Raw genomic sequence first — 15,741 nt, forward strand, 5'->3', positions numbered from 1 at the left:
TATATTAGTTAACCAAAAAAAATCAATACTGGATTATTGCGGAAGTCTACTGTTCGTTCTCCTCCTCCTCTAGAGCCTCCACAAATTGCTGCCTCTCCTGCCAAGTCCACACAGCTGCGTTGTGCCTCACGACCTTCCCGTCAAAGTCAGCAACAGTACGATCTGCCCTCTCTGCCGCCTGCCTCAGTATATCGATCTGATCCTCTGACAACACATCGTCCTCTATCTCCAACAACAACTGATAGTTATACAGAGCGGTGACGGCGTATACGATTCGAATTTGATCGGCGAAGCTGTACTCTGGCGGCGACGACCTGGTGATCTTCCACCGTCTTTTGAGGCGGCTGAAGACCTTCTCGACAATACCCCGCATCCGCGCGTGCCACATATTATATAGCTCTTTTGCCGTCGTCGGCCGCAGCCACGCGCCAGCTGTTTCGTTGAGATGATACCTCTCGCCAGGGAAAGGCGTGACTATCCCTCTCTCGCAGGCAAACCCAGCATCCGCAAGATAATATCGGCCGAGGGGTACGTCGAAAGAGCGGCTCTGAGCATGCCGGATGAGCGTCGCGTCGTTCATGGATCCCTCTGCGCCTGCGAGTACGTATGAGAAGAGGCCGTCAAAAGTGACAGCAGCGAAGACGTTCTGCGATACGAAGCCCTTGCGGTTAAAGAATCTTTTCTGACTGGCGGCGGCAACGTGGGCAGCAATGAGGGTACCGTCGATCGCTCCGATACAGCCGTTGAACTGACAGTTCTTGTGATCCAGCTCGATCTCTTTCGATACGGTACTCTGGGCCATTTGGAATAGATTGCTGGCGTTGCCTTCCCACCGCTCACAAAACTCCTGCGGAAGCCCGCAGTCGAAGCAGCCGGAGAACCGCTCGAGACGCCTCCTGCCGAACATCTCCCGCTCGGCGGTCCTCATACCTTGCTGCGCCCGTTTCCACTCCGTTTCCGCCTTCCTCGGGCATCTGGGGAACTCATGCCTGTCGTCGTCCCTTGCCCCGAAACACAACGCGCACCTCCCGCGTCGCCGGTCAAGCTGCGCGAGAAACGCTTCTATCTCGCCAGCCTCGCCCATCTTCGCCGTCCTGGCCCTCCATTGGTCCAGCTTCGCATGCCTGTCCAGCGTGTGGAACTCCGCCCTGCCTCCGTCACTGTCTTCTGCTGCCAAGCCCTCGCTGCCGCGGCTTGACCCTGACCCTGACCCCGACCCCGGCCCGTTTCCGTCCCCGCGGCAGACGTCGCATACTTCTTCGTCATCCTCGCAACCATTCCGGTTGCTTCTCCCATCCATCACTCGGTCGAGAATGATCCGCCTGCACTCGTCGCCGGCGAGATACTCTTCTACCGCCGCCTCCCATTGCAGACCGCTGCTGTTACCGCTGCGGCACACGACGACTGATGCGCTCGGCTGCCCGTCGCGACCCGCCCGCCCGCTCTCCTGCACGAATCGCCGGAGTCCCGTTGGCATGTCGGCGTGGATCACGAGCCGCACGTCCGGGATATCGATACCCAGTCCCAGCGCGTTCGTCGCCACTACGACGCCCTCCGCTCCGTTGCTTCGACGCCACGCCTCGAGCCGGGCCGCCTTGCCCTCTGTCGAGTCGACGTCGCTGAAGAATGTGGCGCACCCCAGCGCTGACCCCAGACGCTCCACCCGCTCGATCGACGTGGCGTACACAACCGCCTTACCTCGCCCGCCGCTGGCCAGAAGGTCATTCACCCACTGGACTGCTACTTGGCATACCTTGGCCTCGACCGCGTCGAGTTTCTCCAGCTCCGCGTCATCTTCGTCTTGTTCTGCGCCACCGACGCCCTCCACACTGGGCCTCTCGCTCGCCGCGACGACGGAGTATCGTATATTCTTGCGCGTCGTTGCTGTTCGGAACATGCTAACCCTAAAAGCCTCCAGTCGCATCGCGTGAAAGAAAGCTGCTTCGTCCGTTGGCGCGAGCGTCGCTGTCAAGCATATCGTCTGTACGCCGAACTCGCGAATCGCCTCTCCGAGCTCTCTGAGCCGCGGCCGGAAGCTCCGTGATCCTTCGAGCACGACGTGGCACTCGTCCACTATGACGCGGTCCAGCGCCTGCCTCCCTTCCAGCCGCGCGATGAAGTCTCTGAACCCCATTGTGACGGCCGACTCGGGCGTGACGAGGATGATGGACGCCGCCTGGTTGTTCTTCCGGCTCTGCCACACGTGCGAAGTGATCCCCGCCTTGACGCATCGCCTGTGCAGATCCGTCCGCAGCGCCACCAGCGGCGTCACGACCACTGTCACTCCGTCTGGCGAGCAGAATGCCGGCAGCATGAACGACACGCTCTTGCCGCCGCCCGTCCCCATCACCTGCACGATCGGCGTGTGCCCGCTGGCGATGGCGACCACCGCTTCTCTCTGGTTTCCCCGGAACCCCGCCGAGTCGTCCCCCGTCATCTGCCGCAGCTGACCCTCCAAGTCCATCCTCCTCAGTTTCTCGAACCGTCGGAGCCTCGCCTCCATCCGTGGCCCTTCGTACGCCTCCGTCTTTTTCCTCTTGCAGCCCGCGGAACCCCATTTCGACTCCGAATCCTTGGCGCCGAAGCCCAGAAACCTGTGCCACTGCATGATCCGCCGCGCCCTGTCCGTCGTCCATGTTCGCTCATCCTTCCACGTCCAGTCACCCACACTTGTGCTCTCATCACCAGCCTCATCTGCATTTGTAATGTGGTTGTTGCCATCCCCGATATCCATGGTATTGTCACTTTGCTCTTCTAATCCTGCCGCCGCGCTGCTTTCTTCCGAGTCCCTCTGCCGAGTGATGTCGTCCGCCCATAAAAACGCGCTGTACCCGCTGGCCTCGTTCATGATGCCCTGCACCTCCTGCCAGAACGGCAAGATGAGCCAAAGATACCATATGATAAGCTCGCCGACCTCCCTCGGAAGATATCGGTGGATCACCTTCGCCTGCCCGGTCGTCCGGTATCCTTTGTGGTACGCTGTGATGAAGCACAACATTTTGTCGTGCACCATGATGTTGCGGACGCCCCCGTTGACCGTGTTGACCGTTCGCAGACCTGCAAGCTCGCTCGCCCGCGCCGGCTGCCCGCCGAGCATGTGCAGAAGCATCCACAGTCTCTCGCGGAGTCGTTCGAACGTCCTCCCGAACTCCTGCACGGTTGACGGCCGGAATGGCCGGTCTGTCGCCCCGTGACCGTTGCCCATGCTGCTCAGTCCCCACCGTTCCGCGGCGGCGGGTGACCGCGCCAGCCGCGTGAACAGCCATCCGTCCCCGGCAGAAACCCAGCTGTTGCGGTCGTCGGCGAGAAACGAGTACCCGGGCTTTGTCTCGCTGTGGTCGTCTTCGATCGACGGCCATGGGATGGCCGGCAGTTGTGACCGGACGTCGGTTTCGGGTCCGTCTGGCGAAGCCGAATCCTCCGTCGCTGTCAGCTCTGCGAGCAGCTCCCGCGTCTCTCGGACCAGCTCACGTAGTGCGTCCGACAGCTGCCCCATCGTGAACCGTACCCGTCTGTATGACACGCGATCACCGACCCAGTCGATGACACCAGCCGCTGCCGTGTTATATTGGATGTGCATCCCGTACGTCCGCGTCTCGAGAATCCAGTCCATCGGTGTCGGCTCTGCGTCCTTGTCGCCCGTCGTCCGCGTCATGAACCGCCGCACTTTCGCCCGCGTGTGCTGGAATAAACTCTGCGCTGCGTCCTCTGCTTCATCTTTCCCCAGAGACCTTTCCAGCTCGGCAACCTCATCGTTACGCTCGGTGTATGCCAGATGGATCACCAACATGCGCGCTATCCTGATGACGGCCGAGTACTTCGTCGTGTAGTCCGTGATCTGGACCCAGCCGCCATTCTCGGCAATCCCCATCACCGCGAGAGCGCTGAGAAGAGCGCTGCTGTAGTCTCCGCCCTTCAGCTGGTGGTCCAGCATGCCGATGAGCATGTCGAGTGCTGCGCGTTCCAGCTTCTCCTGCGTTTGATCCCCCGTACCCGTGCTGGCTGCTTCCGCCATCTGCCCGAACAAGTCCCACGCTTCTGCCTGTGACGGCGTCAGTTTATACGGCGGCCGCTTGTCGTCGTCCATTTCCTGCGTGCGGAACCAGACACACAGCAGACATAGCCACACGCCCTTGTATCTCGCCCACGTGTCGTCCTCCATGCGGTTGTCGAACGGCCGCCTTGGCTTGACGTGCGCTTCTGTACGCTGCGCCTCGAACAGCACGGCTAGCCCGACGGTGTTGGGCGTAGACGTTGCTCGAGCCTGGTCTAGCACGCGCTCGACTGTAGCCCACATCGCCTGAAGCACGACCTCATCTTCATTGATGGGAGTCGTTGTGTTGAAAAGTGCGCGGGCACTAAGCCCTTTTAAGTGCACCGCCCATCCTACACGGGCTAGCCACGGGCTGGGCTCCAGTCTTTCGTTTGTGACGCGGATCAGCTCTTCGTGGCTCGTCTTCACACGTGCTGCTTGGACTTTTACGGAGATCTCGGACGCGGTCCATCGCCTGCTGAACTGGGCTTCTGTTTGGAGCGGTTTGCAGAGACTCGTCGGCTGTCTGTCCCCGGGCCACCTCGAACCATCGCTTGCCACGCCGGGATGCGCAGAATCTCTGACATTGCACGCCGACTGTTTACGGCACGCTCCTGGCCTCGCTCGCCTGGCCTCTCACATCGCCGCCTTTCTTTCGAGCATTAACCCATCCATGTTCCTTGCGGCAATGGGCTTGGATCGTTTGAATCCGCTGGCATATGAAACTGCACGCATTGCATCGGATTCCGTTCGTGACTGGCGGCGCGATATGGGGAATCGGCTCTGTTGTGGGGGCTGGATACTGGATGTTACTGAATTGGTCCTGAGTTCGAATAATTCCGTAGATTCCCGTTATATGGGCGTATATGCTGTTCCTCTCTGCTGGTTTTAAGAGCGGATGGCGCGTTCTCAGATGCGAAGCGACTTCGTCTGTAACAACTGCGTATTGACATTCTTTGCATACCGCGAGCGAGAAGTTAGTAAGAATCACAAATGGATCCATGGCCTCGTCCAGTCTTGGAGTGCAATCATGAGCGAAGTTGAAAGTTGTTCATATTTTCTGGCAGAAGACCGTCGAAAATGTCTTATTTAACCCTTTTGATAAAGTATGCTAAGTATTGGGTTACTATGGGTTACCGTTGGAACAAAGTCTATGAATATGGTGATTCAATTGGGTTAAAAAAAGCTGACGCTGATGTTATCTGGATCATGGTGTCGCCCTGGAATGATTACATAAGTTGGTGGTCGACGAAACTGTTGTTAATTGGCTCTAGCTGAGTGGGTCATCACCAGCAATTCGAAATCGTCCAAGTCTCAATTAAATCTTTATCAATTTAATGACGTTCTCTACAGGCTAGAAACTCAGTCAAGAAGAGTAACTTAGTGTCAGCTTCAGGTGCATCCATGATACGGACATCTTAGGCGTGGAAAGTTCGATGAATGATACTCGGCAAGATTTCGATGAATCTTACCCCCAGTCTTCGCGGACCCACTCTTTTTTGGGTGGCAGTTTCGATGAATGATTGTATCATTCATCGTTGCCAGTATGGTAGGGGAAGCCCTGGAAGATCTGTAAAGGAGACGAGGACCTCCTCAATCCTACGCTGCAACTCGAGGAGTCTGGGGTCGCCATTCTTGACAGGCTGATTGCTCATCTTAAAGAGGGTGGCGCAGAAGGTGTTTGTGAGTGTGCAGGCCTGCACCCAGCGGAGGTCTCCGTTGACATCGGCCGGCATCCCCCACTCAGGCCTTAGCACGTCCGTCACTGCATCACCGGCGTCCGTGATGCCGCGGACGACGCAGAGGACGCGTGCCCAGCCACCGTGGCTGAAGCGGGCACCGTAGTCGACCTTGTCGACAAGGGTGACGTTTTCTATGGTCAGGGTCTGCACCTCCTGCGCCCGGAAGGCGTCTGCGTCACGTATCGCGAGATCAAGCACACGCCGCTGGAGCCGTGCAGCCGTGTTCTCGGCATAGGCAGTGGAGTCCCTGTATGCGCTGAGGTTGTCGAGGGCGGCCTGAAGATGCTCGAGCAGCAGGGGCTTGTTCTTGGACTTGGGGTTCACGTCTGCGAGTTCGGCCGCGCTTCTGCTATCGATCCAACTAACGACATGGTGCAGTACACGGACTGCGGTCTCCGTCTCCGGCCTCTTAGGACGTAGGAAGCGCTTGAGGTCGACGAATGAGAGGTTGGGCGCTGCTGATACGGCGGTATAAACCCTCTTATAGGCCTCGTCGTCCAGTGTCCTGAGGAGCCCTGCCGTACGTTGAGGGGCGCTGTTGGTGTTGTTGCAGCCGTCGGTGGGGAAAAAGGCGGCCTCAACAACGTCCTGGGCGCGAGCTTCCCCGTTGCTGTTGCTGGCGGGGAGGGCTGTGGACAGCATGTTCCAGTCGCCTAGCCCCACGTCCTGCGTCACGTCAAGGGGGAGGGCGTTGAGCGTGTCGAGTACCGCCTCGAGCGTCGCAAACCAGTAGCCGTCGACACGGAGGCTGGCCATCCACTCAAAGGTCGATATGTTGAAGGTCTCCAGGCCTAGGCGCGTTTGGCACCAGCGGGTGGCCATGTCCCGCCACCGCTCGTGGTTCCACAACGTGACGAGCCGGCGGGTGGGGAGGCCCTTCTCGCTGCTTAGCCGTAGTCCTACCACAAGCTTGTGGTTGACGGTGATATGTGTGCTGGGCCCGGCTGTGTCCGACGCCACTGACACAAGCTGCTTCCAGATCTGTCCGTGGTTGTCAGGCAGGCTTGGGTCTCGGCGGTTGACGCGTAGCCTCATGTTGAGGTCGGGGGGCAGCTTATCTGTTATCATACGTCAGGTCAGTCCTGGCTTCTTAGGCTTGTGCTGCCTTCACTTCTTGACGTGCGCGCGGGGAGGGTGCTGCAACTCACCTTTGTCGTATAGCTCGCACGTCCACCAGGCGTCCGACTCTACAGCACCTGTTGCTTTGATGTATTCCCGGAGGGCGTGGAGACGGTGCTGGCCTGCCATCACCTCGACCTTGGTCCCATTAACGTCAGCCCACCGGAGCAACGGGTGTTCCCTGGCGCCTTCGTCGCCGCCATCCTCGTCGTCTTGCCTGGTCTCGAGGGCTCGGCGGACATCCTCAGCGTCACATAGGACGAACATATGGTTTTCGGGCGCACTACGCTCAAGGCCACCCTTTATAAACACGTCCCGGAGTTCGCGCACGTGGGAGGGTTCGATTCGACGGTTGACGCCCTTACTCCACGTTATGTCCATGATATCGATATGTAGTCTTGCGGTAGCTAGGAGGTAAGGCTTCGCAAGTTCCCGGACTGACTTTTGATCCTGGAAGGGGTCGTTGGACGCTCGCCTCTTATGGCCATGGCGCGCAGGAGTTGTATCCTCAGCGCTGCGCTTGCGTTTCGTCATGGTATGAGTGGTTTACTGACTGCCAGGCAAAAATGAGGTTTGCGAATACTCTGCAGCGTAGGTGGACAGTGCATCTGTTGGTGGGAGGTCCTCATGTGTTGGTGGATGGGAAGAGGAGGGCGTTGTGATGTGTTCTCGCCGGGCTTGCATACCTGGGCCGGTTTGGGGTTAGCTGTATTAGGGTTGGGTAGACTGTGTTATTCATACGTGGGAAATATGTCTTGGTAGAAATTCGTTATTGTTGCCTGCTGCGCTCTTCTACCATACCCCCTTCGAAGTCTCACATTGGATGCGGCGTTTAACTGGCCTTCCGTTGGAATTTCAATGGGGCTAGTGCCAGTTGCCTAGGAATGTTGTGTGCCCCTCCCTCCCTCCCCTCCCTTCTGTCTACCTTCCTGTGCGCACTCAGCCCATGTTCCACCCCAGGAATGTGTGTGATCACTGTTCCTGTTTAGGATTTGCTTCCGTCTTCGGTTTCTCCACCCTTATCACGTTGTTGTGGCTAAAGCTGGGCAATCATTACCTGTAGCCTATGGGGGAAGGGGTAGAAGCAATCTGGGGCCTGGGTGCCTGGATTCGCTGGTCTAGGTGGCTGTGAAAGAAAGCCCTTGAGGGCTTTGGGTGAGGGGGGCACTATGATATGGAATATCTTTCCCTTCCTAGAAGATCCCACACGCAGTGATTTTCGCGTGGACGAGGCTTGGGGAAACTCAAGTGAATAGACATACTTATGAGACGCCTAGATATAGGCCTACTAACTGAATCTATTGACCTCGTTTGTTCTCGGCTTGGCGTGGGAAGAAAACATCATCACATCCATTATCCGCCTTCAACCCCTTTATATCTTTACCTCTATCCCCATCCGCGCCTAGGCTGACCCTGGTTATTATCTAATAACATGCGCCAGATTTCCTCGGCGGCTTACAGGATAGTTGTGCGGTGTTCAGGGCGCAGAACCATCCAATCTACAATCCAGTTTATGGTACGTATACCAATAAGCATCACGGTAGAAGCTAGGAAGGAGGGCGGTGCCTGCTGTAATGACTATACACCTATTCATATTGATAACCCTCAGACTAGATATGCCTGCAACCTCTCCCCTTCTAATGTACTGTGCTCTTTCAAGACGTTCTTGTGGTCGGTTAGTGCTCATATAAGTGGTAGTAGAAATCTACGCTCTTTGTAGATAGGCTGAATGACTGGTCCGGTGAGCTGTGAGTGCGCATTTATCATCTTCAGCTAGATATAGATAAGAGGCTAGAGATAGAATTAGAGATATGATGAATGCTCTCTCTCTACAGCTGGTATCTTTCGTTAGGAATGTCTATTACGGGAGCCTGTCCTGGTGTAGGTCTGACCACGTTCTTACCTATGCTATCCTATCGGTTGCCGCATAACGCTGGTATACAAGTGTGCTGGACTGTAACAGGCTGACTCTGACGATGGTTCTAGCGGCTGAGAAAGGGGGGAAGTGATGTAACAGGCTAGGCATGTCACATGGGATGCTCTCGGCTATGTTCGGCACTGAGTAAGACATCAAGGGATAGGATATCAAGGGATAGGATATCAGGGTCGAAGATAAAAGGGCATGTAGATGTAGCTGAGATGAACAAGAAACCTTCCTTCCTCATCTGAGGATTCTCATTTGAGAAAGGAAGTACGAGTTGCAACATTGCTCCTACCAACCCTTTGCAATATAGGATATAATGCTGATAGGGATTAGTTGATAAGCTTATGTTATAGAGGTTTAGGGCTTAACTAGAAGAGCTATAACCTGAGGGTGACTTACTAGTTCCCTATTAAGTAAACCTATAGGGTCCTAGGCTTGTTAGATCGGTCTGATACTAGTAATTAAGAGGGCTGTTCTAGGATATATATGTATTAGTAGTTAGGTTCCTTAAGCTTACTAGGCTTATAAACCTCCCTTAAAAAGTCTTTGAGATCCTTATCTATAGGTTTAGGCTTCTAAATAATACTAGCTAGATAGAGAAACTATATCTTATACCTAATTTTCAGAGAGTTAGGCATAATAAAATCTACTACTAGGTTCTTATAGTCGTCCAGCATCTTATTATTAAAGCTGTTATCCACCCTCACGATCTCCTCGCGCACACCTATTAACCACAGGTGCAACGCTAAGAGATAGTTGTGAACCGTAACGTAGGTGTTGAACACGTTGATGATAAGGGGCTGTGCCTTCTTGGGCCTGTCCGTGTTGCAACCGAGTTGAACCTACGTAGTTCTTGGCAGATTGTCCCAACTCAGGCCTGCGGAGAAACTTCCGACAGTCTGCCTAGGCACCTCGGATTCAATCGGCTTAGTTAATCAGGGCTTTTGCGCCATCGAGGGGTGAGGTTATTTCATGTCCGTCAGCATGTCTTGGAGGTGGTAATCCGAGTCCAATCAAGTCTCAGGCATCAAAGACAAACACATACGTACAATCAGCCACATACTTTCCAAACCCGGGCATTGCTCAACAGACTTCACTGGCATGGCGTTTCGCCAAGGCCTCCTGGACATGTTTCTATTAAATCACGCCTTGTGAAGATAGCTCACAACCAGTTTTCTCATCCAGCTGCCTACATTATTGCCTCAATAACACTTCACGACCTGCCCAATTGTATGATAGTTCGTATGTTGCGCCATTGCATCCAGTCGTTATGCAACGAGACAAATCTCAGCTGTTCATTTGCGCTGGTAGATTGCACACTGTTTGGATTACTTCTTCTAGTCGTTTGTGCGACTGTATCGTACTCCATCTTCGAACCGCTGAGCCACATCCGCAGCGTGCGTCTGCCTGGTTCATCTTTACCGCCTTTCTTAGTGCCTTGTCGACGTGTCTGTGTGGCTGAGTAGATGAGACATACTTACCACTAAAAGTAAGTGAATAACATCTCACCCATCAAATTGCTATAAACGAAATATTTGGATTGGTTGCCTGAATCATGGTGGGATGATTAAAGGCGCAGCGATTCCAGTAAGAGTACCGCCGCATTCTGATGTCCAAATAACTTAAACATCGATACCATCCGCGAATTTCCAGAAGATTGAACTGTCTGTCATCCATCGTCAGGTTTTCGCAAGCCGCTGCACAAAGTGAATCCATATCAGATGAATTCATTTCAGATGAATCAATATCAGATGAATCAATATCAGAGGTGGGTGTTTGTTCCGACTCTCAATTATTGGCGTCGCGCACTGGTCGAATATTTTCATCAACCAAATGCGCCATGGCGTCAAGTTCCGTTTGTAACACAGAGTCTCCATGAAACCGATACCCTGAGCCAAAGAGAGAGATGGGTCTGCACAGGAAGGCCACCTGCACGATTGCCGCCCCTACTTCGAGTTTCTTACTGGATTGGATCATCTCTGTTCGTCCCAGGGACCCACGAATATCGTGCAGACTTCGCGTCTCTTTCTCTCACAGCTCTCAAATTGATAATCGCTTGGCCTCTTCTGTGCCTACTGGTACGCCTTTTCGCATGTTCTCAGCAAGCCTCTTGCGCTAATGTGTATCCTTCCAGGTGCTTTGGTCGGAAAACTTGGGACTATTTCGCCACTCTGCTAATAACAAACTTGAAAACCTGCAATCACTATACGGCACCTTTGCCGAGCGTCATCTCAGCTATCCGACATCAGATGCGTCTCCTCGAAGCCAAGGAGTACGCCTCGGTTCCCCCTCCGATAACGACATATCCGTAATCACGCCGACCAATGGCTCTCGCGTAAATGGCCACAGATTTAGAAATGCGTTACCAAACTCCCAATCTGCCTGGTCGAGGGTTGCTTCGCATATCAATACACCCAGTGGCATCTTTGTAGTCGATCGAAACAGAGGTGATGAGCTATCTTCCCCTCGGCCGAGGTATCTCTGCGTCGTGCAGGATTTCAAGAGGATGCATTACGCCACAATCAAAGTCTCCGACTATCTTAACCGCCATGGAGACCATGTCGACTTAGAATTCATCTTTGTATCCTATACACGGATACAGTTCAGCGTGGCAACAGAAGAAGAGATCGATAACTACCCTTGCGAAGACGAGGCTACTCGACACGCGAACAAGAAGGTCGCTCGGGCAGACCGAGAGACACTGATAAGATGGGGAATAGAGGCAGCCAGAAAAGCAGACAAACAGGCATTCTGGCTCGATTTCGAGTGTATACGAAACGACGACGGAACTAATAGGTCATCCAGTAGTAGTGGGGAGGTTTATCGGATCTGCGACATTGTTCGAGCAGCCCATTCAATGATTATCGCCATAGGACCTACAGCCTCGGATATGGTAGCTGCTGCTCTTGAGGGAAGGTCGCCGCCACCGTATAGCCACGACAGAATAACACCTTGGTTACGGCAATGGGGTTCGCGATTGTGGACTTTGCCTGAGCTTCTGCTGTGTCCCTCCGAGTACAGAATTCAACTTTATGTCCTTGGAGATGACTCTGGGCCAAGACTGATGATGGCCAAGCGAAATTTTGCAGAAAGGGCATGGGATGACGCCGCGGAAGTGAACGAGCTCGTGAGCCATTTCGAAGGGACCGCCACTCTCACTCCTGTCAACCTAATCCAGGTAGCTCTCGAATGTTTCTCGCGTCGCCACACAGACCAGTTCAGTCCTGGCGACATAGCCTACGCCACGATGGGCCTATTTCCTATTTGCCAACGACCCCAGATCGATAGGCATGATACTGGATTCCAGGCTTTCGCCAAGCTTTGTCTTTCCAACGATGGGGGAGGCTTCCTGGGACGCTTGATTTGCCTTGCGCCTCAACCAGGAGCGCAGTGGTTTGGAACTGGAGATCGCTGGGGTACCAAGCTCTGTGATATTTCTCCGCTCAGTATTGTTCGCGAAGTCGCCCCTGGGGATACAATTATCCTGGACAAGGCACATGGATTGCCTATTCACTGGGACAGTTTGGACCCCGAACCATACTTCGAAGCAAACGATAAGGGTGGATACTCGCATTTCTTCGACGTGGCACTCATGTGGTGCGTATCAGCCCCAATTGGTGCTGTCTTTTCAACATCCGTCTTGTCGAACCTCGCAACATTCTTGCCTATCACTGCAATATTCGCTCTGATTGCGCCCATAATGCTCCTTAGAACACGAACCCGTACCAGGCACCCGGTCAAGCCTCGACTCGTTGGTATCGAGGGCTTCGTTGACGTTAGCACTCTCGAGAAACATCTCTGGGGCTTCAATCACGGTAACCTTACTGACAGCACTCCCCTGTCCAATCAAGATGGATGTCAGATGCAATCCTTCTCTGGCAAAGAAATGCACTCTTTTACTCTTCTGGACATGCATCTGATGACAATAACTCGCTTTCGCAGCAGCACTCCTCCAATAGCTATGTTTCTGCTTGGGAAGGAACGCGGGAGACACAGGGCTCTTCTCTGTTCTTACAACCACGGAACCCAGACGTTTCATCGAGAAGAGGTCCTCAGACGTGATTCAAGGATTCTGAGGGGAACGCCCAAGTTAAACGGGGTCAGGCTATCGCTAGCCTCGCAGCCAATAACAGCAGGCGTTCTCCATTCAAATATTCGATTCAATAGGCTTTCGTGGTGGGCGATGGAATTCGTGTTCCTGGGTATCTGTTTGGTATGACTTCCACCAACTGCGTTGTTCTGTGAACTCTCCTAATACTTTTCAGGCTGGACTTAATGTTTTCGAACATTCCAAATCAAAAAGCGACTCACAACCATCCACAACATCTTGTTACTGGTTGGCTGCCATTGCTGGTCAAATACCAGCGTGGATGATAGTGTCGTATATGACTCGACCCTTCGAAATGCTCCCGTATATCCTGAGCTCCAAATGTATGGACCGAATGATCCTTCAGTCTTTTTTTTATTTATCATATCCCACGGGTCCTATACTCCTGTTGCTTCTTCTTTCTCTTTCTCTTTCCAATACCATGTTTTCAGAAAACGTTCATCACAAATCATTCCTGGTGGAATATTTGCTAACGAAAGTGACAGTCCTCTTGAACATTCTCGAGAAGGCAACAGACGACCCCAGATGTCATTCATTTCACGGAATTTTTGACAGTTGCCTAGCCTTACTTCTGATCATGGCCATCCTCTCATGGTACACTCCGGAAGAGATGATACTCCGATTTCTACTTTGGGCCATCTTATGCCCAAGATTGACGCTCATGGTGGTGCCATTGAAGATCGTCTCAAGGTTCCTGGGGGTTGAAGGCGCACTTACGATGTCCAACACCTTCGCTTGCGTGTTGCGCGGATGCGACAGAGAAACCAAAGGGTTTTCGGGTATATTTGGCCAGCCAATGGAAATATCGTGGCTGCCCACGGACCAGAAGTCTTTCCTCTCACTTCGAGCAGCCATGGGCAAGTTTACGCTGGGTATGAACAGTCATTGGCCCGCTAAACATGTACGTCAATGTCTGTCATCATGGATATCAACTGCTGAGTCTCCCATAGCGCTTATTCACCATGCTTTCTCGCGGTGCACTTGTTTTCGCAGCTGGTGTCTTGTCCAAGTCATACACCGGGGTCTGGAGCAAGACTGATCGCGACAATGTCATCGACAACGTTGTGATCGTTCTCATCGCATCCGCACTCGGCCTGGTAATCTACAGAATCCCCTCCGTCACTTGTGAGTATCCTCTTCGGCAGCCATCATCATTAAAACTACAAGTTCTTCTACTTACAACGGTTGACAGACTATGTCATGGTCGCTTGCTCGACTCTTTCAGGGTGCATTCTCCTTTTTCTCGATTTCAATTCAACGCCGACGAATCATTACCTCTTATTCCAAGTTCTAATGAGCGTTACTGAGATGGTGCTACCATGTATTGAAACCGTTCCCAAGTTCTACTTCACGTCGATCTAACGGTTTTGTAGTTATTTGGACTATTGCCGTTCACAAAGCGTCAACCTGGTCCGAAGCAGCCGGGATGATTTGCGTTGCAGGGGCTGGCAGCGCCGTTGGCCAACTGACGTTTGACACGCATCGGCAAGGTGCGATCAACTTCCTTTTGATTCTCGCTCAAATGAGCATTTGGCCTCTATTTTGGGTAGTGTATGGACGCATGGGGGCAGCTTGGGTCGAGGGCGGACTGCGGTTTCTCTGGAGGGCAACCGAAACTCCCCAAAATGGCGGTTCAGTATCTGGGAGCCTGACGACTTGTGGTGGAGTATAATGGGCAGAGGTGTTTATTAAAGTCTTAGGCATGGAAAGGGCTTGACTAAGGATCGACTGCTTTTAAACGAAACACTTTGGTCCCATGGTCTGTGAACAGAATCGATATAATCAACTGATTTGGAGGTACTCACAAACGTAGAATGTTATGGAGAAATCTAGAACCAGGTGGAAGGCTTGCAATAAGAAGATCAAGAAAGAAAACTTTTGGATAATTTCCAAATAAAAGCGAAGAACGATACATGGGCTTCGGGTGTCACCAAGGCGGCGCGATCCTTGCGTCTTGTTATCAACGACTAAGATGATGTGCTTGGAATATGAGAACGTCACTACTGTGCCGGGGGCGACTGAAACCCGAGTAGTCCTGGAAGTGGGCTGGAGCGGATTGAAACTATCATCTCCGCCATTGTTGTCGTAGTTGTGATCGTCCCTATTGGCCTTAGTATCTTGATTTTGCTATTTGTCCCATTGTTCTCCTGATTAAGTACGACGAGTCGAGACACGCCTTCCATGACTTCCTTTTCCGCTTCTGGACCTGTTACGTTGCCCCGCATGTGCCGCAGACTGCGGCAATAACGGGTCGTACTCCAAGCCTTGGCAAGCTGACCAACCGGCTTTAAAGCCAGAGGGGCTCGGAATTGGAAGCGGAACTTGCTTGATCACATTTCCTTCTTCTCCATCATCTATCTCAGCATTACTGCAATGATGAGCAACCATGAGGCCACAGAACGATCCCTCAACAAACCTGTCAGACGCCTCGCACTTAACGTAAACCCTTCCTTGTGTTTCAGTTATCGAGGATCTCATCTGACGTTTGAAGGCTTGTGCTTCGTGTCGTGAGAGGAAGACCAGATGCAACGAAGCGAAGCCTTCTTGTGATCAATACAAGAGACTAGGATTAGAGTATGCCTATGTGGAGAGTATTGCATCCAAGTGAGATCCGACAGTATTGGCCTTTCTGCTTAGAATATTTCTCATGAAAACCCTGTCGTATAGGAAAGTCATTATAATTTCAGAATTAGCTAATACCCTGAAACGGATGGAAGACAAGATTGATAATCTCGTGGAAAAGACAACAGCAAGTTGAGGAGTTGGGTTGCTTAGCAGTCGCAGCCTTTTAAGTCCTGCGTTACGACCACTAACC

The 15,741-nt window shown here is 53.0% G+C and overlaps 4 protein-coding genes across 4 annotated transcripts; 2 read left to right on the forward strand and 2 right to left on the reverse strand.

Annotated features, from left to right (window-relative positions):
• Positions 1 to 46: 46 nt before the first annotated feature.
• Positions 47 to 4,297, reverse strand: RECQL3-2 (ATP-dependent DNA helicase Q-like 3; the record flags this gene model as incomplete). The annotated part of the gene is made up of 1 exon (XM_032037078.1): positions 47 to 4,297. One exon carries the CDS (start codon positions 4,295 to 4,297, stop codon positions 47 to 49), a length of 4,251 nt encoding a protein of 1,416 aa, XP_031884033.1.
• Positions 4,298 to 5,565: 1,268 nt separating this feature from the next.
• On the reverse strand, positions 5,566 to 7,428 carry CGGC5_v016510 (uncharacterized protein; the record flags this gene model as incomplete). The annotated part of the gene is made up of 2 exons (XM_032037079.2): positions 5,566 to 6,833; positions 6,924 to 7,428. The coding sequence occupies 2 exons, from the start codon at positions 7,426 to 7,428 to the stop codon at positions 5,566 to 5,568; spliced, it is 1,773 nt and encodes a 590-aa protein (XP_031884041.2).
• A 3,296-nt stretch (positions 7,429 to 10,724) lies between these two features.
• Positions 10,725 to 10,996, forward strand: CGGC5_v016511 (uncharacterized protein; the record flags this gene model as incomplete). The annotated part of the gene is made up of 2 exons (XM_066153535.1): positions 10,725 to 10,896; positions 10,953 to 10,996. The coding sequence occupies 2 exons, from the start codon at positions 10,725 to 10,727 to the stop codon at positions 10,994 to 10,996; spliced, it is 216 nt and encodes a 71-aa protein (XP_066006799.1).
• Positions 10,997 to 12,065: 1,069 nt separating this feature from the next.
• Positions 12,066 to 14,598, forward strand: CGGC5_v016512 (uncharacterized protein; the record flags this gene model as incomplete). The annotated part of the gene is made up of 7 exons (XM_032037080.2): positions 12,066 to 12,415; positions 12,986 to 13,031; positions 13,084 to 13,249; positions 13,412 to 13,827; positions 13,877 to 14,051; positions 14,119 to 14,247; positions 14,300 to 14,598. 7 exons carry the CDS (start codon positions 12,066 to 12,068, stop codon positions 14,596 to 14,598), a joined length of 1,581 nt encoding a protein of 526 aa, XP_031884039.2.
• Between the last annotated feature and the right edge of the window lie 1,143 nt (positions 14,599 to 15,741).

Source organism: Colletotrichum fructicola (genome assembly GCF_000319635.2).
Source record: "Colletotrichum fructicola Nara gc5 chromosome Unknown KSG_Nara_v1_contig11, whole genome shotgun sequence".
In the NCBI taxonomy this organism is placed as follows: domain Eukaryota; kingdom Fungi; phylum Ascomycota; class Sordariomycetes; order Glomerellales; family Glomerellaceae; genus Colletotrichum; species Colletotrichum fructicola.